The sequence below is a fragment of the Daldinia decipiens genome, assembly GCF_022478715.1.
Source record: "Daldinia decipiens strain CBS 113046 unplaced genomic scaffold F4813scaffold_1, whole genome shotgun sequence".
NCBI lineage: Eukaryota > Fungi > Ascomycota > Sordariomycetes > Xylariales > Hypoxylaceae > Daldinia > Daldinia decipiens.
This window is the reverse complement of record NW_026054544.1, coordinates 166,731-189,659: the sequence shown is the minus strand read 5'-3', so window position 1 is coordinate 189,659 and position 22,929 is coordinate 166,731. Positions and strand designations below refer to the sequence as shown.

Here is a 22,929-nt window from a genome sequence, read left to right as displayed (position 1 = left end):
TTAGCTAAAGTCCTCCTCTTCGTCAGCGGCGGTGTCGGCATCAGGGTCATTTTGACCAGATCCCATCATCGTTAAGTATTCGACCACTGTGTCATCCTGGAGGAGGTGGTCCCTCTATAAATGGATTAGCAAATTATCATAATCATTGTGGGTTAGGTAATTCCATCTCCTAAGGGTTAGGTTGATAAAATTTGGAAATACACGTTGAGCCCAAGATCACCCCTGAGTAGGCACCTAGGCAAACTGCGGAGTTTAATCTTACCTGCTCATCCAAAACCTGTATACTCTTTTGGAGGATACTAGTCTCGAGTGACCTCAACTGCGAAATGGCTTGGTAGACTTCTGTGCTTGCCAGTTCTACCACGGAGTCTTCATTTTGAGTGCTGATAAGTTGTTCAAGTTGCTGTTGAACAATGCCCATGATAACAGTTACAGCCCGGAGTTCAAATATTTGGTGTAATTCGTGATCGCTAATGAGGTATTTCATAGTATTTGATACATCTGTAATATCAGTATCTTGCCAGAATATTTTTAAATGGCGGGAGCCGTCCGTCTCTTGTAAGACTCTGAACCGCAGCCCATCTGTAAGTTTAGTAGTTAATATTAACGTATTGAGATCATGAAAAATGGAAAAAATTCCTAGATGGCTTAACTATGCTAATAACAGTAGTCATCTCGCTCGCTAGAATAGCAATAAATAAGATATTAGAAGACTAGAGACCCTCACCTTCTTCATTCAAGCACATGAGATACACAAAAGGGGCAATCCAGTGCGGAACACCACTTTCGTCTTCTTCTAACTTTAATTTCGGCGGTGTACCGAAAGCATGAAGCTTTGGTACCGCAAGCGGGTCATCCTCTAATGGTTCCAGTAGTAGCGTTATACTCCTAGCGGCCGAATTCGGGTCGATGAAGCCATAGCTGAATAGCATTTCTGCTGGCGACTTCTCATGTCCATAATCGATAGTAATTTCGCTACCAGCAGGTACTAGACACCCCTTATGTAGATAAAGAACCACTTCACCCTCACTATTCTCATCAAAATAAGCAGTGGCTTGAGTAGAATGGTTGGCTAAATCGAGGCAAGGCACCATCGATTCTCCAGATTTAGGTAAGCCTAGAGAGCGGGACCGGTACAGGGCATCAAGAAGGATCCAGTCTCGGATGGTGATAGGTTCGTCGATCGAGAGGATTTCATTCCAATACGGCAGGGTGGCCAGATTTTCGCGGAGATCATCGAACTCCTTAGTTAGTACGGTCAGTTTAGCGGCCACCGCTGACTATCTAAACGTGTCAACTTGTACTTAAGTATTAGATACTTTTAGGTAAGTTATCAAGTCCCATTAGCAGCTTACCTCTAGTGAAGTACCTTTCAAGTAGGAAATCTCTAGCTCAGTCCACGTCGTAGGAGTTGGCACATATGACGGTAGGAAACTGAAATATTGAGTCCAAGGCGTTGATGGTCCTAGGCCACCTTGATAGTCGGGGGAAGATAACACTAGTTGATATAAGAGAAATAGTAATATATCTCCTCTAGCTGACTGTATTATGCTTAGTATAGTTGCCTATATAATTACACCGTCTTCAAAGCTAGGTGTATACTAACGTGGTGACCTGCTATATCCAGAAGCTGTCGGAAATATTTATTCTCCTTAGCATGCTCCTCTACACCTTCAGCTGAAAGAACAAGCTCCTTTGGGATTGTCAGAAGCGTTAAGGGTTCCGATTCACCCTCTTGACTGATTAGGTCTTTCTTAGCTACAAGGCCATTACCTCGGCCCTCGATATTAGCAACTGCAACATCAAGAAAATTAACGCCGTTTAAAGTAGACCAGGCAGGGAGGTCATTTAACGAAAAGTGACCTCGTCGCATTCTGAATGTTGAGGGCGTGGATATCTAAAGAGAATTAACGTTGTGTACGGTATTTTAGTTTGTATTTTGTAGGGATTGAAACTTACGATGAGTGAATGAGTACCTAACCTAACCTAGACGGCCCAGGAAATCAAGCTACCTAATGACGCAATGTAACTCCCGAGCAAGCTTGCGGCTGGTTGCCCCTATCTTATATAGCACTTATAGGTACATGTACCCTTTTATAGCGCGTATTTAAGTACATAACCTGAGGCGGGTACCTACCTACCTCCTAGGTAAAATACAGCTGTAAGCTACCTATATACATGCACGGCGCCGTTGCAGCGGGTCTCACCCCTCCGAAACTTTATCTGAATTTTTTTTGAGACTCGGGCAACGGGCGCAAATCACCCCACACCTTGACCTCGACCTCGTCCTTGCACCCCCCGCCTAAGTGCCATAATCCGTCTTATTGAGAACCCCAAGAAGCGCGAAATGCCGCGGGATCCCTTAATCGGCCTTGTAGGCAAGCCTTCTGCTGGCAAGAGCACGACTCTAAACAGCTTAACCGATGCGACGTCTAAAGTTGGTGGGTCGAACCTATCCAACAAATATATTGTGTTCTTTTATTCATCATCGACCCGAATTTCGGCGCTGATATTTGCGATGCCACATAGGAAACTATCCGTACGCCTGTCCCCTGTGTATAGCATCTGCCTATGCATCAGCCTAGAAGACGAGAGAGATATATGTATTCGCAGCAATGTTCATTCGCTCTTCAACTAACGATGCAATTTTTTATTATTTAGTTTCACAACGATTGACCCTCAACGAGCCATCGGTTATCTCCAAATAACATGCGCCTGCGAGCGCTTCGGTGTACAGGATAAATGCAAGCCTAACTATGGATCTTGTGTTGATGGCCGCCGTTCCGTGCCGATAGAGCTTCTTGACGTAGCTGGACTTGTTCCCGGCGCACACCAGGGCAGAGGTCTAGGTAATAAGTTTCTAGACGACCTCCGACATGCGGATGCTCTAATCCATGTCGTGGATGCTAGCGGGAGGACGAATGCCGAGGGTGAAAATACACGAGGATACGACCCCTCTCAGGATATAGCCTGGTTACGTGGTGAGATCGTCGCCTGGATTAAAGGGAATCTGTGGGAGAAATGGGGTTCCATCAAGAGGCGACATGTTGCTATCAAGGCTACTGCTGTTGAGACCCTTCAAGGACAGTTCTCAGGCTACGGAAGTACGGCTACCGTAGTAGCACGCACTCTAGACCGTCTTAACCTGAAAGAGCCGCTGGAGCACTGGACCGAGGAGACGGTGGATCGTGTTGTCGGCGCATTTACTGATGAGAAGTTCCCGACGGTGATCGCGCTAAACAAAATCGACGACTCTGATGCTTACACAAATCTTATGAAGATCACTAAGATGCAGGATCCTAATATGGTGGTCGCATGTTCGGCGAAGGCCGAGCTATTCCTACGAAAAATGGCTAAGCAGGGTTATATAAGGTATACGGAGGGAACTGAGTTTGTGGACACACGCGAAGATCTGATAGCAGACGGCGACCCGGACGGCGGGGGATTAAAGGAGTTGGATGAAAAGAATAAGAACACCATCGAGGAATATAGAGATATGATCTTGTTCCGATATGGGTCTACTGGCGTCGTCCAGGTTCTTTCAAAGGCGGCCGAAATACTCGGTCTCGTACCCGTCTTCCCCGTACGAAACGTGTCGACTTTCAGCTCCGGTTCGGACACGAAGGTCGCATTCAGGGATTGCGTCCTCGTGAAAAAGAATTCAACTGTGGGCGACGTCGCGAGGAAAGTTATGGGAGATGCGCCGATTGCCTACGTAGAAGGGGTGGGAGGCGTTCGAGTCTCGGAAGACGCTGTCGTGACCGCAGGTAAAAACGATGTAAGTATCCGTCCAATCATACAGCAGAATCGTGCTTACAATGGCTTTTAGGTCTTATCGTTTAAGATAGGTCGAGCGTAATAAATAAAGTCACTTGAAAGTCACTTGATTGAATAATCTATTTCTTCTGATATAGTGCTTATACAGAAGACAAAACTGGGCTTTAGTTAAGTGAAGTTATTTATATGCTATATTATTACATGATGCTGCCGTCATTTACAACTTACTAAGTGGCCGCTCAAAAAGGTTATATTGCTGACATGTTAAGCGCGGAGTATCTCGTAGACTCAAACTCCTTATGTTATCATCCCATATTTCAAATCCGTGGAGATGCTAGATATATTCTTTTTTTTTTTTTTTTACCATATTCAGCTGCAGCGATATAACTCCAATTTTTATCTTACAACATTCAATAATAAATGCCTACGATATGAAGAACATGCATTATGTTTGGAATACCTCGGCGCAAATAAAATGGACAAATTGTTAGGGGGTATCGAGATTCATAATCATTAATGCTGGTGGGGGTCTAAAAGTCATCATGAATACATAGAATAAGCAATCAATGCTCAGTTGAGCCGTATCCTCGGCCCATCCCCCCCCTCTCCTCCAAACCGTCCTTCCTGCAAACCATCGCGGTTTTGATTAAGAGTAAAAGAAACAGAGATATTTGAGTCGTCGAAATTATGAGGCGAGCTGAAATGCTGGAACGTGGTTGCATGGACAAGAAGTCGAGTGACGTCTGTCAGAGCCAAGAACCGGTGTCATGTCATGCGATGCATCCCCGCCACTATGTAGCTTGGAAAGACAGAGAGCAATGGCTGGATCCACGGAAACGCCTCCGGGAAATCACGAACCCCTGCGTTGCCACGCGATTGGTCTAACCCTTCAGATATCGTCATTGGTTGAATCGTGCTATGCTGTCGCTGCATTACGAAAAATTAAGGAAAGCCGCAGACCACTCGAGCGTCTTAATATTTCAGAATAATGTACCTGCAGGGAGAATATGTTAGTGTACCGTTCAATCTATCGTCTACCCGAAAAGAAGGTGTATCGGGAACTTACAGCGCGTGTATGATACCCGGGATGTAACCTAGAATGGTGAGCAGGACGTTGATGCAGAAGTCGGCACCACATCCTCGCTCTAAGAAGACACCTAGAGGCGGTAGGAGGATGGCAAGAATAATCTTGCAGATATCGCTGATTGGAATCAAACTAGGTCAGCAGGTGGAATTTATAATACCGGTTGCAAGACGCCGGTTGGGAATTGCTTCTTACCTTGCGGTGAAAGCCATTATGTGAGAGGCGGGTCGACTTGGACGCGTGTAGATGGGATGTTTCGTGGTATGTGATGTAGGAATATCGATAGCTTTTGCTTCGTAATTCTTCGATTTGGACTTGATTTTAGACTTGAACTGGATTTAGAAGTAGAAACTGGAATGGGTTATGGAGATGGCGAGGGGAATGCAGTTTAAATAAGGGATCGGTATCGAGTTACCACGGCAAGGTATTGATCTAATGCACAAATGGGTATGGGTAGGTTGTTTTGGGCCTGGTTTGCCTTTGTACACGGGAAAGAGGTGCCGTTCCTTGAATTCCTTGGACGCAGGCCCCGGAACTATGATGCATATCCAACGAAACAAGAACCGAATTTGCTTTCAACTGCTGCGTCATACATTTTGGACCCGAACAAACACGCTCTAGTGCAACGAGAAGGTACGCGAGGATAGGTACGTACCTCCTACGAATTGCAATTGTGACAATTCTACAGTTTCCACTTTTACATAGCCTTCCAATAGGTACATGCAATACGGTAGTTATGAGGGGCACATACTAGTATAAAGTATCTAAATCGTACTTACAGGTAGCCAAAACTATTTTAAGTACCTAATTTTCTAAAATCTAGCAGTCTGTAATAAGGTCACTTCTCGATTTAAAAATATCTGACACGTTCTAATATGTAGGTATGCATTATGATAAGCAGAATACACGTTTTAGTTAAGATTCTACCCATCTATTGCTCGTGACCTCACCGTTAGAGGATACCTAGCCTTGTATAAGATGACGTCATGATTTGTGGCGCGACTCGGCGGTGGCCTGTGGCTTGACGCACTTGATCTAGGTACAATACCTACCTAGGTACCTGGTATCGATTTCTAAAAAATTTCGACCACCACCAGTTCCACTCTCCTAGGCTAGCGCCTGCATCATCTAAAATGCCTGTATCTGATGCGAAAATTGTATCTTCTAGAATTTATTTATCATCTAACCTACATATGTAATATCCATGCCAAGTTAGTCTGGACCACACCTTCATATGAAAGTTGTGACGCATGATCGCACAAAAGGCAAAAAATCGTCAACTGGAGCCCCACGACCTCGACACTGCCACCATGGAGCTGCTGAACCCTCAATAGCCGTGAGCCTCAATGTAATGTATGTATGTATGGAGGTAGCAATGCCAACCCCTTGACGCGAGCCAGTTTTGGTACCGCCACATCATTTACATAATTCGTAGCACATTCTATAGAAAACGACGACATCATCATATTCCTTCAAGGCGAACACATTATTACTTGAAATTTCCTTACAAAAAATAAGATGTCATTGCAGCACGTCGTTCGCAGCCGATCTTCCGCGCAGGACTCATAACTGCAAGGCTTGCATGATTGCCGAAATGCCGTCTTGGCAAGCCTTCTCACGCATTCCGTGGAGCCGTCAGCTAACTTTATTTAAACAAATGGTCATTCGGGGGGGATAGGTATCGATAGCGTCTTTGTATGCAAGCAATAAGGCAGTCCGCTACATGTGCTACCGACAAACCAGCTATTGGTTTACACAATCGGTAGCGCCGAGGCTTTGCCCATGTTCGTCAGTCATTGGCTTAGACGCCCTAGCCTACTAGCCCCTCGATTTTCCAAACTTACAGGTTTGGACTGGAAGTGATCCATAATGGTATTAGTCAAAGTGATATTCAAGATATGTACTGGACATAGACCCCTATGTAGAAACTTTCTAGATTGCAATGAAAGGGGTATAATATGATTGGTCCGACGGATCCGGTGAATGTGGGTTGTGGTACGAACTCATCAGATCTATCCGCATAATTCTCAATAGGGAGTACACATGCCCTTGAGTAGACGGGCAGGTTTTGAAGTAACAAGATTGACTCGATCTGGTCTATCATAATAAGTCATCTCTGAAGAACCCAACATCACTCCGTATTCATCCACACTTGAGAAGTGGTCTGGATGACAGCTCGCTCACCAGGCCGCCCGTTATGCAGCTCGCCTTGCGAGTCCCGAGATAACGGAACCCCGTACCCCCATCTCCTGATTGTTCTTGTCCTTGAGTAGTGTTATGTAGACGAGCTATGTTACACGCCGTAACACAGGCTCGGTGAATGCACCGCCTCCCGTAAGATTACCGACCGCACCTGCAACTAACCACTACTACCTATCCAAATATCCTTACCGAGTCGCTTGTCTGGTTCGGGTCCCGGAAGCCGAGGATTTCGAAAGCTGCGTCTCCCGATCTCGTAGAAAAGGGGCTCCGACGCTGGGGGGTGTACACTAGACAATTTGTTACCACAGCCGCGATGCTGATATAATAACTGTTGATGCGAAGAAAAGACGACATACTTTCGCCATTGGTATTATTCTCAATCTAGATCAACTCCCTGATGCTTATGAGAGGGTTGTTAACATAATAAATTTCAATTGTAACGAATTGTATCTCAGTACCAAGGTTGACTCCTGGTATCGAATGACTTTGCCTCTTCCACATTTATTGCTTTTTCTTTCTCCTAGTGAAGGAGATTCCCAACATATTAGGCAACTAACTGGTGAGACTCGTTGTCTTGAATCAGATAACTTCTATCAGCAGCATCCTAGTTTGAAGTGTTGATATTTTTGTATTCACACAGCAAGCTCCCTAGAGCTGGCATTTATCTACATGATATTATACATGTCAAACCCGCCTAGTCGGCGCCATTCTGCCCTGTGGTGAGGGTTCATTTTAGCTGCGCCTTGGCATACTCAGGGACTCTAGCTTCAGGTTCGGGGACATTGAAGAATTGTGAGATCTTCTCCTTGCCATCAACCAAGGCGCCGGCTTCCTCTTTCGTCTGATCGAGTAATAGCGACTTCTGCCTCGTTTCTTCGAGAAATTTCATCCGCTCTTCACTCATCCTCCATTCCCTTGGAAATTTGGGCTTGATCTTAATTGGGTGATGTCTCGTATCGAGAGGAACGTCCTCAAACATGTCCGAGGGGTCCTTGAGGGAATGGTGAGCAATGTTTCGTATTAGTTGGGATTGAGTACAATGAATTATATACCTTTGCTCGAGCGATTAAACTCTCGACTAGGTCACCAAGATATCGCTTATTCTGCGCCTGGTGTTCGAACTGCTCACAGCTCATCTTGGCTACATCCGTTTCTGGATTGTAGCGGGGGCCCAGTAACTTCTTCAGCTTTAGCTGCTGGGCCTCGTCCAGTGGCATATCTTTGGGCGAGAATTCAAGAACCACTTTATTCTCTGCGGGGTGGAATTCACCCATATAACTCGTGTATCGGAATCGCAAGGGTTCCTGAGCTGTGGGTGGTTCGAAGGGTCGTGCCAGCTCTGATTTTACGGGTTAATAGATGACTTCTTAGTCGAGACGCAATATGATAGCACTCACTGGATAGAAGAGGCATCTCCCAAGCAGCAATGCGAGCATATTCTCTATGCTCACGGTACTCCTCCAACTTGCCGTGTGCCATGCCCATAATATCATCCTCGTCAAACTCGTCCTCATTTCGCTCGTCCGTAATCAAGTCTTCATCTTCCTCCTCTTCATGCCAGAAAGTTTTTCTGAGTTTGGGTATTCTTTGCGCGTTTGACAGGATAGAATTGGCACTGTTTAACATTTGTTCCTGGATCCGTGTCGACGCTTCAAATTCGGGGTCTCTTAATGCAGTGCGAAGAGATCTTTCCATTTCAACAACGTCTACGCTGCCGTCATCCTGCACGTCATCATCTTCCTCGTCCTCGTCCTCTTCCTTCCTAGATGCGGGACCCCGTTGCATAGGTGTTGAGGACAAGGCTCGCCTCGGAATGTATATTCGTGGGATTCGTGGGGCAACTTTTCGAGGAGTTGGAGGGTGTCGGAAAGCCCGTAGGCACAATCGCACCGACTGTACTCCAGAGGCCATGGCGATTGATGGCTACGTCCCAGCACCCGCTCCAACTACGAGGGTAGAGTCAAGGAAAGGGCTTTTTCCTAAGCTGAGGTTAATTGTAGTCGATTGCATGCGCAAAAGATAAAAATTCGGTGGATCTCGAATTAACCTGAACGCTTTTTTGATTGGCTCCCAAGTCTCAATTTAACTCTATGTGGGTACATAGTACCTACTAGGTACGTACCTTGGCACATTTATGTACTTCGTACATGTACCTTGAAGCTTAATGAATGTCCACGTGATCGGTATAACCCCTTATTTCTACATACACTAGATGAGACATCCATAACAGTCCTGTCTTATACTACTTCGATCGGAAAAGTGTTATGGTAGTTTATAAATAGGTAACTAAAAAGATGAAGAGCCCTATTAATATGATAGTAACGCAATCAATTATATAACACCTTTACCATAGGCAATGAATTCCACCATGCTTATGTGAATCAATAACTCTTCAGTTTCTAATGCCATTCTTAATTTCCCGAGTTCGATTTTTCGATATTCTGCTGTTATTTGGCGTTTCAAGTAGGTGTTTACCTACTTCATCAGCAACACAAGCGTAATGGCACTCTTGATATACAAACGATGAGAAGGCAGGTAGATAAACAAAAGGGCTTGTATTAACCATTGCATCACAAACTAGCTAATGCGTAATGTGCAAGATATATTTTTATATATTTCATGAGTCATTCTATATTGACGGCCATTTACGGTTGAAGATGTGAGATCCACGTGGTCACTTAGAAAAAACCCGATGCTTTGCCCCGACGATTCCAGCTAAGAAGAGGCAAATTGTAATCTTTACACGGTTAGAATAAAATAAATCTTTCTCACGTTTTAGATTCTTGAGTATTAAAGTACGTGGTTTTGACTATTACGAGGTGGAACTAAACAGTAGGGAAACAACTTCGTAGTTCCGCGAGGAACTCTAACCTAACTACCAGAGCCTATGTTTATATATACTGAGCATGTGCTTTGTTCTAGATGTCTCATCTAGAATCCCAACAACATCGCCTCACTCTATTCTTGTCTCTTGCGCACGATATCTTTATCTTCAGCTTAATCACAACGTAACTCACGATTGCAATGTTGTTTTTTCCGCTATCTAAAACCTTTGCTAATATAAATAGGCACCCCCGGCACTTTACGCAAGATGTCTACTAGCAACACAGAAACCACTCTCCAGGGGATTATCAGCAAGCTCATCGGAGAGCGAAACTAAGCGCGCAGTCATTTTCTAATCGCCAACAAGGCCAAGAAGGACGTTGAGATGGAATCCACGAGACTCCGAAAGAGACTCCGCCACCGCTATAGCGAAGTCGACGAGGATATAAATGATAAATACGAAATACTACTGGACGTCAATAAGGGCCTCGCACAAAGTCTAGAAATTGAAACTAGAGCCGCCAAGCGGACCAGCACCAAGCTAGGGGGCAAGATCCTTAAGCTGGAAGGGGATGTCGAGTGTCTCTCCGAGGAGAACTACTGCCTTTCCAGGGAGATCAGGGGCCTTAAGAATGAGATCAAAGCTTTTTCCGAGGAGAACAAGAACCTTTTAGAGGAGAATAAGAATCTTGTTGAGAAGGACAAGAATGCGGTCGAGGAGATCAAGGCCCTCGAAGAGCAGAATGAAGGCTTCCTTGAGAAGCTTGAGGAGCTCTGCGACGTGATCCAAACTCTCCGCAAGAACGAATAAGCTATTTGAGCAGCCGCATAACCCCAATTAAGAAACCTGTACGAGATGGATGTGGGGAAACAACTTGTTAAATATGTTACTTTTACATGATGCGTCCACACAGATGCAGGTCTACGAGAACGTGCAATAGAATAGTAGACGTACTAGTCATACCACGAAATAAATGATCGAGTTTCTCTTAATTTAATTAATATGCCGTGGTAAAATGACACACTAACGCTCCGTAAAATAATATTTACCGTGTCGTAAAATCATCATAATTTGGAAATTAGGCTTTGATAATATAATTACAGGCTATCAGCGATATCCAATATCTATTCCTAATAAAGGGCCCGTTATTAGATAGGGTCGAGATGTACTGCACAGAAAATAACTAGGGGTCACTCCTGAGCACCTAGCCACAGTTGTCGTTGCCACACTGCTACATGTGTGCCACAAAGTTACCTAAGCATGTCTACACTACGTAGGGCAGCTATGTAGCGGTTAAAAGCGCTTAATCTGGTAAAGAACTCTACCTGTAGCCAATCATTCTCTGTCCACGTTTCCCTTCCCTGCAACTTTCGAGATATTATGTAACATTCCCATGCTCTAACACCTAATTAAACATCTTCACGTTCTCTGCCAACATAACGCCGTGAAGGTAGGAGATACCGAGTGCTAATCATCTCCTACACGACCAAGTCAGCACCGTAGGAACCATCTCCCCTCCCCATATCAACCACTTCACCATGGCGCCCCGAGACAGATACAAGTACGCCTTCGTCACCATCGGCGCCAGCGCCAGCTTCAAGCTGCTCATCGAGGAAGTGCTCTCGGAAGCCTTCCTCGCCAAGCTCAAGTCCCTCGACTTCACTCATCTCATCATCCAGTGCGGGCCTGACTATGACTACTTCCTGTCTGCCGAGCCTGAGCCATGTCCCGACGACCCCGACGAACTGCTGATTGTCGGCTTTACTTACCACGACGACATTCGGGGATACATGGAGCTCACTACTGCTGGCTACATTACTCCTACGTTTAAGCGAGAACGCGGATTGATCATTACTCACGCGGGTATGTCGTGATAGCCGTGTTGCCAAGTTAGGCAGTTCTTTCTACTGATAATTCTACCGCAGGCTCCGGGAGTATCCTGGAAGCGCTCGATTTCGACTCAGCGCTGATCGCGGTGCCTAACCCCACGCTCATGGGTAACCACCAATCTGAGATTGCCGAGGAGATGGATAGTCAGGGGCACCTAATCCAGGGCAAGATCGGGTATGCCTTTTCTTTCTTTCTTTTTCTTATTAACATATAACTCCTCCTCTTATCCGCCTATCTCGTATATATGTACTAACGGGCTAAACAGCTCGCTTGTTGATATCATCAACGAAGACATTCTCACAGCTCCCAAGAAGCAGTGGCCCCCGGACCCGGACCCGGAGTCGGAGTGGCCTGGCGGTCTCTGGGACGTCATTAGCGCTTTGATGCCGGAGCGCTAATTCTGCATTTTACCACCGATGGGTGGTTAGGGTTATTTAGTTTCGGCGTTTACTAGGAAAGGGAGATACCCCAATTGCGACTGTTTTAGTTTCCGCTAGGCAACTCGAATTACATTTACGAATAGACCATGGTTCTGATGACTATCCTATAACGTATCTAACATATGCTATACTCAACTTTAACTATAGCAGTGCGTCTATTGCTTGCTTATAGCGCGTAGTATAAATTCATTCCCGTTTACTCTTCAGTAACGCGGAATGGGCTTATCACAATAGTGCGTAAAGGATTCCTAAAAAATTATCTATACGGAGTTATATTCTTAACGACGTTCTTCTCAAAGAGCATACAGTTCAAGGATTACACGCTCAATCGCCCAACAAGAACACTTCGAATGGATTATTATCTACGAGAAGCAAGTCACCTTTGTCAAAGCCAAAGCCATCCGGATAAACAATCCTAAGTCTGGTTCAAATATCCACCTGCTCTTATAGACTATCATGATCATGATCAATACTTCATAAAGTCATCCCATCTCTCATTGCAACCCTTCAACATTCCAAATCTTGATCGCCGCATCTCCACCCGTACTCGCGACCTTCGTCCCGCCATGCACCCAAGCGACGCCATTAACGCCGTCCTTGTGCGCGTTTAGCGCCTTGACGCGTGACCCGGGCTTCGCGAGGCTCCATACGAACACATTAGTATCTAACGCGCCGCTGGCCGCGTGCGTGCCCGCCTCGTTCCATGCGATGCTTGTTACACGGCCCGTATGCGCCGACCACCGGTCCGTCGCCAACTCCAGGCCAGACGTGCGATACGCGTATATTTTGCCCGCCGTGTTTCCCGCGGCAAGCAGCGAGCCGTCCTTCGAAAAGGCCAGAGTAGAAATTTGCGCCGTTGAGTTCTTCACCTCATGGGCTTGTGTAAGTTTGTTACCCGAGTCCGCCTTGTATAGGCGCACGGCGTTATTGCTTAGGCCTATTGCTACTAGTGATCCCTGGGCGGCGATGGCTGTTGGCTGCGCTTCGGTGATTTCTAGCTTGCCTGCAAGTTGATCCTTGACATAGATCTCGACGCCGGCGATGGTCGCCACATACACTTGTCCGTTCGCAGAAGCAACTCCCTTGGGCTGTGCGGACAGTTTTAGTGACTCGCCGGCAAAAGTGTTGGCGGACTCATCGACTATGCGCAGAGTATCGTCCCACCCAACGCTGTATGCTCGCCCAGTACTAGAAGTGAATTCTGTTACTTGGTTTGTGTGAGTTTGCCCGTCGACAACAGTGGCAGCTCCAGAACCGAGATCCCAGCTGCAGACCCGACCATCGAAGCTTCCAGTCCATAGTGTTTGGCCCTTGCCATCCGAGCCAACTCCTAAGGCTGTGATGCTCTTGTTATGTCCCTGAATAACTTTGATCGGTTTCGGGTTGCCTTCTACCAGATAGTTTAGATCTCCGCCAAGGCTGAGACTGATAATCAAGCCATCGCTGCGGCCATGTGGCCATACCACACCAACCTGTTGGTCTGGGATGCTAACACCATCTCCGAATTTCCACGTTTGTGTGACTTTGCCCGCCTCCACATCCCATAGTTTGACCGTCTGATCGGCGCTGGCTGTGACAAAACTCTTCGAATCTTTTGACCAGCTAACTGCGAAGATGCTTCCTGTGTGCTCGTTCTCGCCGATGGACTTTGTGGGCTCTCCAGTCTTCCCATCGTACAGTTGAATTCGCTTATCTGCACCCACCGTAACAAGGGTGTTCCCGTCCGGCGAGAAGGCTGTGCCCAATACGAATCCCTTATGAAGGCCAGTTGACTTGGAGTCAAATTTGAACGGGGCACCGTGCAAGAAACACATAGCCATGTCATCACTCGCGGTTGCAGCTCTGAGGGGCCTCATCTGCCTCACGGCAACCGAGTTGATGACTTTAGAATGTCCGGATACCTCGCCTACGCTGTTACCACTGTCCGCAGTGATGCAGTGTCCGAACCGCTCACGGCCGTCGCCGACCGCAATGATGCGCTGCGAATCGCCATCCCACGCTATATCATTGATGCGACCCGAGATGATATGATATTCGCCTAAGTTGGAACGTTATGTTAGTTGAACATGGATACCACCAGCACACTTTTGATCTAGTAGCTGGTACCTTTGGTATTCACAGCCTCTATCGAGTCCCATACCCGAACCGAGCCCGATACATCACCGCTGGCAACGTAGAATCCACTTGGCGAAAACTTGGCAACAGTCGTTTGGGCCGTGTGACCAGTGTATTGTTTACTAGTAGAAGGGTCGTCGATAGATCGAACAAATATTGATTTCCCGGACTGGCATAATGTTAGATATAATTCTTATCCTGTGAATCCTAACTAGGCCTCGGGGTACCTACAGCATAAGCTATCCTTTCCCCTTTTGCATCGGTCGACAGCTGGGTTGGCTGCCCTCGAGCTGTCACGGGGGAAGCAGCGAGTATCTTCTCGATCGTGATCGACATTCCGGCGCTTGATGCTTGATAACACGATTTTCAGAATATTTCTAATATTCCCATAGAATCATTCGTTTGTCTAGATATCTAAATAGTATTCTTCATGAGAATACTTGTAAGGAGAGCAGATTCGATTCGACGAGCTTTATGTCAGGAGCTTCTGACGACGCAATATTTATGGAGGGGCTATTTACCTTCTACCTTAGGTACCTAACATAATAGCTGCGGGGCAGCCTAATGCTAGCTACCAGGCTGATGCTTAGGACCTAAGTCTGTAAAGACCAAGTTTCCAACCTTCTAATAGGCTGCTTCGCTGTGGCTGAAACGCCACGCGTTACAAGGTACTTACCTAGGTTAGGTAGGTTAGGTACATGTATAGATTTAAAATAGGGGTTCCCGTTTGAACTTCACACCGAATTTTATAATGTATTGATTAGGCTCCGACTAGAAGGCAAATCGTCCTATCCATGTGCAAAAGGGCTACGGAGATTGCTAGACAGCTCAAATACCACCACCAATTATCGTATTAACTTAGTAGTGACCTCGCGATCCACCCCTGTGTAAAACTCATTCGCAATAATACCTAGGTAGGTATACACGACTGCCAATTGGCTATCATGCGAAGCCTGCCTCTCCAGACTCATCGCCAACAGACATTCGCAAAATATTAAGAGTAAACTAAAGAGCCAAAGAAGCCAAGATCTCGAAACTCAATGAGTCTAGATCATCGCGTGGCATTTACCATTCAACATCACCATTAGAGCCCCAGTTGTCATCGGCACCACTCTCAGGTGCAGCTAGGGCGGGCGTGAAGGTAGCTCCGCCATAGTGATCAACACTGCCACTGTTACCACCAGCCGCATCGAAGGTGGGCTCATCGATAGGAGCAGACTCCATCTTGCATCGAACTTGAGTGTGGCCCATCTCACCGCACTTAGTGCATTTAACCCGACTGTCTTTTAGGATATTAGCATGTAGTTCCATAGTATACCTAGTAGACAGAGTATCCGACTTCACTTACAATCGCGGGGCTTCGGGCATTCCTTGGACATGTGTCCGAACTCATCGCAATTGCGACACTTGATTCTCTTGGGGTTCGGGCAGTCTCGAGAGCCGTGGCCTTCCTCGCCACAGTTGAAGCACGCGCGACTACGACCTCCACCTTCCTGAGGACAATCTTTGGCAAAGTGACCGGCTGAAGCATCTAGTTAGTAACACTCATAAGCATCTAAGTCATCATGGTTTATGACTTACTTCCGCCACACTTGCGACACTCAACGTCATCTCCAGCTCGGCGAGGCTCGGGGCCTATGGAATTTGTCAATGAGAAGTCAGAGGTTAGCAACGTAATCACTTACAGTCCGATGCCATGTGGCTTCCTTGGCTATAGTAACAAGTGTGGTTAGTGATGGAAGAGTAATAAGATGTGGATGGGCATATACATACCCGCAGTTTTTACAGCCATACTTGTTCTTGCGAGGTTCCGGGCCTTATCCATGTTAGCGAGCGACAAATAGAATACGCTTAGCCAGACTCACAGTCGCGGATGCGATGACCTGGCTGGTCACAGTTGAAGCACTTGATGACAGCGTGTTCTTTCTCAATTTTCTCCTGGGGGCATCTCTTCGAAGTGTGACCAAGCTCGCTGCAGTTATGGCACTTGGGCACGCCGCGTTCAACGGTTTCGCCAGCATCCTTGAGACGCTCGAGGTTCTCCGCAGCCGACTGAGGCCACTGCTGGACCTCTCGGGGACGGAGAGGCTTGTCGCTCCAGCGATAGTGAACACGGTACTTCTTGTCAAGGTTTCCTTGAAGGTCCATGTGAGTGTGAGTCGCGAGTAGTGAGGGGTTCTCCAACGCGATCAGGTGCAGTTCAATGAACTGAGAGCGGAACGCCTGTTCGAGATTGACGTAGGTGATACCCGGAGTAGAGTTCAGATATCCCTGGATGCCCTCCTTGACCTTGTCCAGGTCCTTCTCCTTGGCTCCTTCCATAATCTTTGCCCAAGCCTTTTCAGCGGGGATCTCGCCAACAGACGAGCGGTCGATCTTGCGTGGATTCTTGCATACAGCAGCCACATGGCCTAGTAGAATTAATGCGCTTAGTTATCTGGATTTAGGGTTGCTATTTGGTTTTGTCTTACCTTCTTCCATGCAGTTTTTGCAGGCCATGGGGGGTTTGTCCGGACAATCCTTGGCCATATGGCCCTCCTTGTTGCAGAATCGGCATTCTCCGGTGAACTCCTGGGGAGGAGCAGTGGGACAGTCACGGATCGTATGACCCTCCTTGTTGCAGTGTCGGCACTTTAAGACACGAGGGTTGGGGCATTCAGCCTTGTTGTGGCTAGATCTGATATTAGCTATGCATATGTATTCAGTACGATAATTCAACTTACCCCTCCTGGCCGCAGTTGAAGCAGGCTTTACCGCCTCCGCCATCCTGGGGACCATAGTGGTCGACAGCCGCGTTGTCCCAGCCAGACATTTTGGCTGCTTGAAAAAGTCCTAGGAGGTTTATTAGCGTGACTTCATAAAAGAAAGGAAAACGTGGTTAGCTATAAGTAGGTATAACTGCTGACAAAAACAAAAGTTTGGCCGAACAGCTATAATTTAGGTAGTATCGGGTACGGAATAGGCGAAATATGAAGTCAATGAATTACAGAACATGGATGTGCGACACGTACGTTCACTTACGTCTCGGGGCACCAGTGGATGGCGGCTGGACAGTAGGGCGTGGTGGCACGACTGTAAAACGGGGGAAGAGGGGATATTAGAGTTATGGAAACTGAAGGGGGGCGAGTTTTCCTCTAGCTTTACCAGCTTCAGCCAGAGTATGGCTCGCGTAGTAGTACGCGTAGGCGTTTCCTGTTGGATAATGGCAAGGCAGAGGAAAGGTTGATGGAGAAGAGGATTAAGGAGTGGAAGGCAATGTAGCTGAGCCAGAGTGCCGGAAATCTGGAAGAATAAAAGATCGTGTTCAGGAAAGTAGAAGGGTAGAAGGGTAGTGGTAAAGTGCGATGCGTCTTGGTGCAAACATTTCAAGTCGGAGGAAACAAGGTGGCCGCGCCGCCCAAACGAAACATTGTGACTTACCTTTACGTGTCTTAGGCAAGTAGCTGTATTAGTAGGGCCCAAGCAAGGCGAATAAATTAGGGTTGACTTGGTTGATTCGCGTTGTCTCGTTGGAAGAGACTGATGACCTCCTGTGATGAGGATGCCGAAGTTGATGTTGAAGGAAGGAAAGGAAAGGATGAAATTGGGAGATGGGATGAAACTTAAGTAGGTGGAGATGAATAGAATGGAAGGCACCTATCTGGCAAGTGTACAAGGGAGAAAGAGTAGGGCCTTCCAGGTTAAAACTGAAGATGCCTTATGGGGACTTGCGTACATAGACTTGCGCGGAGTTACATGGGTTGAATTACGTGGACAGCTGATTTCAAGCCCTAAGTAGAGAAGCTACACTGCATTGACAGCCCAGGAAGTGTATGAAGCAGGCAATACCAGATATAGCAGGTGCTATTACTGCCTGGGTAACATTCATATGATACAAGAAGGTGCATGCGGGTAGTCTCAGACGGGGTAAGTGCTAAGATACAGGCACTTGCATTCCTCATACCAGAGGTAGACTCATATTAAGAGGTACCTTTAAGTATTCTTAGGACATTTAAATCCAGTACAGGGAATAAGGACGGCGTGGGAGGATTATATAACTACCTACTAAGGGTAGTTTGCAAGACAGAGTCCTACGGGTATACAGAGTGCTACGGCCTGCCAATGGATTTCCATAACGAACCTGAAATGCTCTTAGTTCTGTCAAAGTTACTGACTCCGATTCATGTGAGGTACTTCGAAAGGAGCTTGAAAGGGACACAAAAAGCTTCGTATAGGTCATTCTGATGGGCTGGTGTGTCTTGGTTCTTTCTCTCCTTTATTATTTTAAACTACGTAGATTCATAGATACGAATCAGTCTCAATGTTATTTGATCCTCCAAAAAAGAGCAAATATTTGGTTCGATCTGGGTTGTTGGTGATATCTCGTGTCCTATTCGTCTGTGTCTTGCAACAGGGGATTTGGACCCCTTAGATGGTTCTAAGCGACTATGAGCGGCAGTTTGTCTGGCAACAAAACTATACTATGTGTGAGCTAATCTTATTGACCATCCATAACATCTCTCTGGCAATCCTCGTGCATTTTTACGTTGTGCTTTATGGACATAAGCTCTCCGACTATGTCTAGATACTTAGGTAAATAGGGGCTAATCATGCATTTCCGGCTTAACTACCTAGTATTAAAAGTTCAAAATATTCCTTTACTTCCTATATGATAATGGCTACCTTCATTACTAGAATTAGATGTTAATTCTATCGAGTGTCATGTAAGCACGGTTAGGTTAGCTAGCCTTAACTTATAACGTCCTTCCCTATATCATAAGCAGAAAAATGTCCTTTGATGGATTTACATGTATTGACCATTATTTCTAAGAACTTCTACATCACAAGACTTGTTTTTAAGTCCCTTATGATACTAAACTTATCGACGACAACCAAAGATAAGTCGGTTGTATCCTTTACCAAATCTTAGTGTACCTAGATAAGCAATTAGGCAGCGTTGAAGTCTCATTCCGAGAGATTGATGTTATGAATAAATGTATTTTACACTTTCGATTGGTCAGTGTAGATGATCTGATAAATCATACACCAGTAGCCAGTTCACACCTTTAGGTGTTTCTTTAGCAGTATTTTCCACATTCTTGTTGATATTTTATAGAATAGTTACATCCGGTGAAGCTGTATAAGACATTTTAAGACATACATACCAAGTCCTATGCATTACGTCGACATGGTGTGTAGCACCAGAGAGACCGTGCTTACACAACCTAGCTTTGCAGGTGCTTATATTACAAAGTTCTAGGGCGAAATGAGTTTAAGATTCAGCCCCTAGTTTAAGGCTCTATACCGCGGAAATATCAAATTATTATTACTATGTATCCAGGCTCTAGTTACCATACCCCAATCCCTTCCATCAATTAATCAAACAAGATACGCAATAGACCATCATATTAGTTAGCCCTTATAAGCAACCCTAAATGCGGTCGAGGCTATGACTCAAAAATCTGTCGTGAATTGTCATTCTAGTGCTCGTTGCCCAGCATTCATAATTAGCCTTCAGTGGTCCCCCTAGCTCCGTATCATGTAGAGGTGCCAGGTGAGCGGGAGCTAGTTGGTTGACAACGACAATATCTGTTTCCCTAAGTATACGTCCGTTCACTATATTAATAGGCTCTCGACTATCGGTCTTCGTTAGACGTTTATTATTGTCTTTCTCGGTATCGAATAAATCGTCCTCGAAGATGTGATTCCTGGCAACACCACAAGAGTGTGTTGTAATATTCGGTGTTGTAGTATTCCCCCATGTCGACTCAGATGTGCCCTTGTTATAGTTGTTACGGCTCTGCTTGAAAAGAGGCGAAAGGACCGGTATACATGCAATTATTACACCTAAGTTTGCTTCGATTATCGACCATAGTACGACAGGTCCAGAATTAAGAGGGTTGCTGAGGGTTTTCAAAAATTGGATTCTGATGATCTGGATTCCGGTAATAAAGAAACCAAGGGCGAAAAGGCCCAGTAATATGACCTTCTTTCGTGTTTGGATCTTCGTTTTAATGAGTACTGGGAATGGAAGAAGCATGCTTACAACTGGTCAGAGCCCGTTCCACACTGCTTGAACAAAAGTCGAGCTACTTACACAGCGAAATCGAAAACGATAGCTAATGACGAGGAAGCCATGTAGTAAGGAATCTGGTTAATACATATCCCTGGGATAGTTGGATCCCACTTCTTTGCGATCTACCCAAGTTAGCCACATTGCAGACTTGAGTGAGCCCGCTAACATACCGGGTAACATTGGTTGAGTTGAACTATCAAACACGATAGGTGGAATAGCGTGCAAGAAACTAATACGCAGGTGATGCCATATTTGCACATCCCCTGAGGGACAAATCGAAAGTAAGATACTAGTAGGCTTAGCTTAAACCCGAGGATGCTAAGAGTATATCTAAGTATGTCGATTAGGAGTCGGAAATACTAGTGACTACTTAGTTTGATTCTTACAAAGAAAAGCCTGCAAGTTCCAACTGTTTGGTGTTAGATATAAACGCTATGTGATAGGAGCTTCTATCTTACTTGTCCGAAGGGGTATATATTTTGGGTAGGTATATCGTCGACATATTTCGTCCCTAAGCCCCATGTTGTTTCTGCCAAGTTCGTGTTAACGACAAATAGTATTAAACTGCAAAGGTAGTGATGCATACGGATTGCTGTGACCACGGTGAAACCGCACGTTAGAAGCTAGGTTTATCTTTAGTTAGGAATTACCGAAAGTAGATACGTTCGGAAGACCCATACCCAAGTTATGAAGATAATCCAGTCATCTGGATATATTCAAGTTCAGTATACCAACTACCAACTCCGTCTAGCTTTACTATGGGCAGCATACCTATTCCCAAGGCATGGATAAGCCGACCTCGAACATAGCCTCTAAGGCATATAAAGCAAAAAGAAATTCCCGATAGAACGCTTGCGACGGCCACAGTCGTCGGTCCATTAGTAGCAGTGTCATTTGGAGCGTTGTGTATCCACCCCATTTCTTTAGATAATTTCAAAATGCTCCCCGTATAGGATTAAAAAGTGTGTCGACATTCGCTTACAGACGCCTCAGGTCGATGTAAGCCAATGGATCGATGATTCGAAGATTAAGATAGAATATAGATACGTAAACAATTTCGTGGATACTCTAGATGCTTTATCCGTGAGCTTTCTACTTCCGTGGGCGTTTATTATCTTATTCTCTGACTGTCTCGGTAAACTAATGCGGTAGATAATAAGAAAAGGAAGCGGTAACAGTTGATCATTCACTGACAAGACACCGTAGATGTGTTGCACAAACGGCCTGCAATGAAACTTGGGGGTAGCCTCTTCATTCATGTATGTTACTACTATATTAGCCATGTATGTCAAATCACCTAGGACTTTAGCTTGGGGTCTGTAATTCCTGACAGTTACTTTCATGCCTTTGTGGTGTGATTATTGATTCTGAATCAAATCGTTTTTGGGGTCGTATCCTCGGTATCTCACCACGCGCCAACTGTCACACAAGAGGATTCCAACTCTATCATTATACATTATTACCTATATACAAACGCGCTTACTACTAATTCATGAGGCGATGTTATTCGCTGCTGGTGAGCTGCTGTGCAACACTCTCGCTGTATGAGAGCCATCTGATTCGCTTAACAAATTTTCGAAGTCGGTTGCTTTGGGGTTTAGGAAGTTTATAATTGGAAATGTCTGATTGCTTCGGTCCCGTGCGGGATTACCATTCTGATTTAAAGTAACACCACTCCCTATTACTATCAGCCATTTGAAAAAAAGGATTGTTTCAGCCCAAATGTACAAGTGAAATAATTAACAGAATGCAACGCTGGATATGACATAACATTTACGCGAGTAGATTGGTAAGTGTCTTATGAAAAATACACCTATATAACGGAACTCGATGATAATATGGTAATCTACTTTAAATTTCCTCAATACAAACATGTTGAAGCTTAAAATAACGTAAAGTCTCGCACCTGGGAGTATAGAAAATCGAAGAGACAGATACAATGTTGAACTCATAAAGGATGTCAAGTATAATATTTCTCCTAATAAAATTATAAGAGGTAGACGAAATGCTACCCCATGACATGAGACGTACTGCGGAAATGAAGCTTAATAATATCTTGATGTCAAACCAGTTTAAGGAGTAGTATTAAAGTGTCAGCCAAATTATTCCACCATATTCAATAAAATGGGGTATACATTAGTTAGTTGTAGCTAAGACAGCCGTTTCTTTCGTGCTAGTAGGTCTATCGAGCTTGTAGACTAAATCCCCGATTAGGTCACCAATGACAACTTGATGTACTTGATTTCGCCCTCGGTATGTTTTTTGAATACACTTTCGGTATATGGGAAAGTACATTAAACCTACTTTATAATCCTGTAAGGTTGTATAATCTACATTGCGTGATAAAGAGCTCATGGATGTTTTGAAATCATATGACACGCGGAAGATAACTGATATGCGGGAAGCCCTGGTCTCGGGATTGAGTAACTATATATTTGATCAGAGTGGATATCTCACATGGACTTGGAATTATCTAGGTTATGGGCTCGCGGATGTTCCACTATAAAGAGCTCGCATGGGTAGAATTACGGCTTAGGTAGCA

General features: G+C 45.4%; 7 protein-coding genes across 7 annotated transcripts; 2 read left to right on the top strand and 5 right to left on the bottom strand.

Annotated features, from left to right (window-relative positions):
- F4813DRAFT_384148 (SET domain-containing protein) lies at window positions 1–1,873 on the bottom strand (the record flags this gene model as incomplete). The annotated part of the gene is made up of 5 exons (XM_049246032.1): window positions 1–114; window positions 263–582; window positions 728–1,280; window positions 1,356–1,541; window positions 1,607–1,873. The coding sequence occupies 5 exons, from the start codon at window positions 1,871–1,873 to the stop codon at window positions 1–3; spliced, it is 1,440 nt and encodes a 479-aa protein (XP_049104527.1).
- Window positions 1,874–2,347: 474 nt separating this feature from the next.
- F4813DRAFT_394798 (P-loop containing nucleoside triphosphate hydrolase protein) lies at window positions 2,348–4,202 on the top strand (the record flags this gene model as incomplete). Its single annotated transcript, XM_049247611.1, has 3 exons — window positions 2,348–2,556; window positions 2,662–3,778; window positions 3,830–4,202. The coding sequence occupies 3 exons, from the start codon at window positions 2,348–2,350 to the stop codon at window positions 3,857–3,859; spliced, it is 1,356 nt and encodes a 451-aa protein (XP_049104526.1). The 3' UTR covers window positions 3,860–4,202.
- Window positions 4,203–4,839: 637 nt separating this feature from the next.
- F4813DRAFT_384146 (putative plasma membrane proteolipid 3) lies at window positions 4,840–5,073 on the bottom strand (the record flags this gene model as incomplete). The annotated part of the gene is made up of 2 exons (XM_049246031.1): window positions 4,840–4,978; window positions 5,057–5,073. The coding sequence occupies 2 exons, from the start codon at window positions 5,071–5,073 to the stop codon at window positions 4,840–4,842; spliced, it is 156 nt and encodes a 51-aa protein (XP_049104525.1).
- A 2,385-nt stretch (window positions 5,074–7,458) lies between these two features.
- F4813DRAFT_341078 (mitochondrial ribosomal protein) lies at window positions 7,459–9,154 on the bottom strand. Its single transcript, XM_049241266.1, has 3 exons — window positions 8,461–9,154; window positions 8,116–8,402; window positions 7,459–8,054 (listed from the first exon to the last, which is right to left on the bottom strand). Exons 1-3 carry the CDS (start codon window positions 8,972–8,974, stop codon window positions 7,791–7,793), a joined length of 1,065 nt encoding a protein of 354 aa, XP_049104524.1. The 5' UTR covers window positions 8,975–9,154; the 3' UTR covers window positions 7,459–7,790.
- Window positions 9,155–11,196: 2,042 nt separating this feature from the next.
- On the top strand, window positions 11,197–12,353 carry F4813DRAFT_341075 (glycosyltransferase family 1 protein). The gene is made up of 3 exons (XM_049241265.1): window positions 11,197–11,750; window positions 11,813–11,951; window positions 12,043–12,353. The coding sequence occupies exons 1-3, from the start codon at window positions 11,426–11,428 to the stop codon at window positions 12,173–12,175; spliced, it is 597 nt and encodes a 198-aa protein (XP_049104523.1). The 5' UTR covers window positions 11,197–11,425; the 3' UTR covers window positions 12,176–12,353.
- On the bottom strand, window positions 12,335–15,045 carry F4813DRAFT_341074 (WD40 repeat-like protein). Its single transcript, XM_049241264.1, has 3 exons — window positions 14,564–15,045; window positions 14,324–14,501; window positions 12,335–14,255 (listed from the first exon to the last, which is right to left on the bottom strand). Exons 1-3 carry the CDS (start codon window positions 14,666–14,668, stop codon window positions 12,712–12,714), a joined length of 1,827 nt encoding a protein of 608 aa, XP_049104522.1. The 5' UTR covers window positions 14,669–15,045; the 3' UTR covers window positions 12,335–12,711.
- Window positions 15,046–19,616: 4,571 nt separating this feature from the next.
- On the bottom strand, window positions 19,617–21,523 carry F4813DRAFT_2219 (uncharacterized protein). Its single transcript, XM_049239816.1, has 8 exons — window positions 21,159–21,523; window positions 21,068–21,093; window positions 20,974–21,010; window positions 20,846–20,916; window positions 20,774–20,796; window positions 20,558–20,717; window positions 20,409–20,509; window positions 19,617–20,352 (listed from the first exon to the last, which is right to left on the bottom strand). The coding sequence occupies exons 1-8, from the start codon at window positions 21,304–21,306 to the stop codon at window positions 19,743–19,745; spliced, it is 1,176 nt and encodes a 391-aa protein (XP_049104521.1). The 5' UTR covers window positions 21,307–21,523; the 3' UTR covers window positions 19,617–19,742.
- Window positions 21,524–22,929: the final 1,406 nt, after the last annotated feature.

Coding starts and splice junctions, on each gene's coding strand:
- F4813DRAFT_341074 (XM_049241264.1), bottom strand. CDS start 14,668: ATGTCGATCACGATCGAGAAGATACTCGCTGCTTCCCCCGTGACAGCT. Junction 14,502..14,563: donor GGGAAAGGATAGCTTATGCT/GTAGGTACCCCG, acceptor ACATTATGCCAG/TCCGGGAAATCAATATTTGT. Junction 14,256..14,323: donor AGAGGCTGTGAATACCAAAG/GTACCAGCTACT, acceptor GTTCCAACTTAG/GCGAATATCATATCATCTCG.
- F4813DRAFT_341078 (XM_049241266.1), bottom strand. CDS start 8,974: ATGGCCTCTGGAGTACAGTCGGTGCGATTGTGCCTACGGGCTTTCCGA. Junction 8,403..8,460: donor GGAGATGCCTCTTCTATCCA/GTGAGTGCTATC, acceptor CCGTAAAATCAG/AGCTGGCACGACCCTTCGAA. Junction 8,055..8,115: donor GTTTAATCGCTCGAGCAAAG/GTATATAATTCA, acceptor CATTCCCTCAAG/GACCCCTCGGACATGTTTGA.
- F4813DRAFT_341075 (XM_049241265.1), top strand. CDS start 11,426: ATGGCGCCCCGAGACAGATACAAGTACGCCTTCGTCACCATCGGCGCC. Junction 11,751..11,812: donor ATTGATCATTACTCACGCGG/GTATGTCGTGAT, acceptor ATTCTACCGCAG/GCTCCGGGAGTATCCTGGAA. Junction 11,952..12,042: donor CTAATCCAGGGCAAGATCGG/GTATGCCTTTTC, acceptor CGGGCTAAACAG/CTCGCTTGTTGATATCATCA.
- F4813DRAFT_2219 (XM_049239816.1), bottom strand. CDS start 21,306: ATGGGGTGGATACACAACGCTCCAAATGACACTGCTACTAATGGACCG. Junction 20,917..20,973: donor CACCGTGGTCACAGCAATCC/GTATGCATCACT, acceptor CGAACTTGGCAG/AAACAACATGGGGCTTAGGG. Junction 20,718..20,773: donor GAACTTGCAGGCTTTTCTTT/GTAAGAATCAAA, acceptor CGACATACTTAG/ATATACTCTTAGCATCCTCG.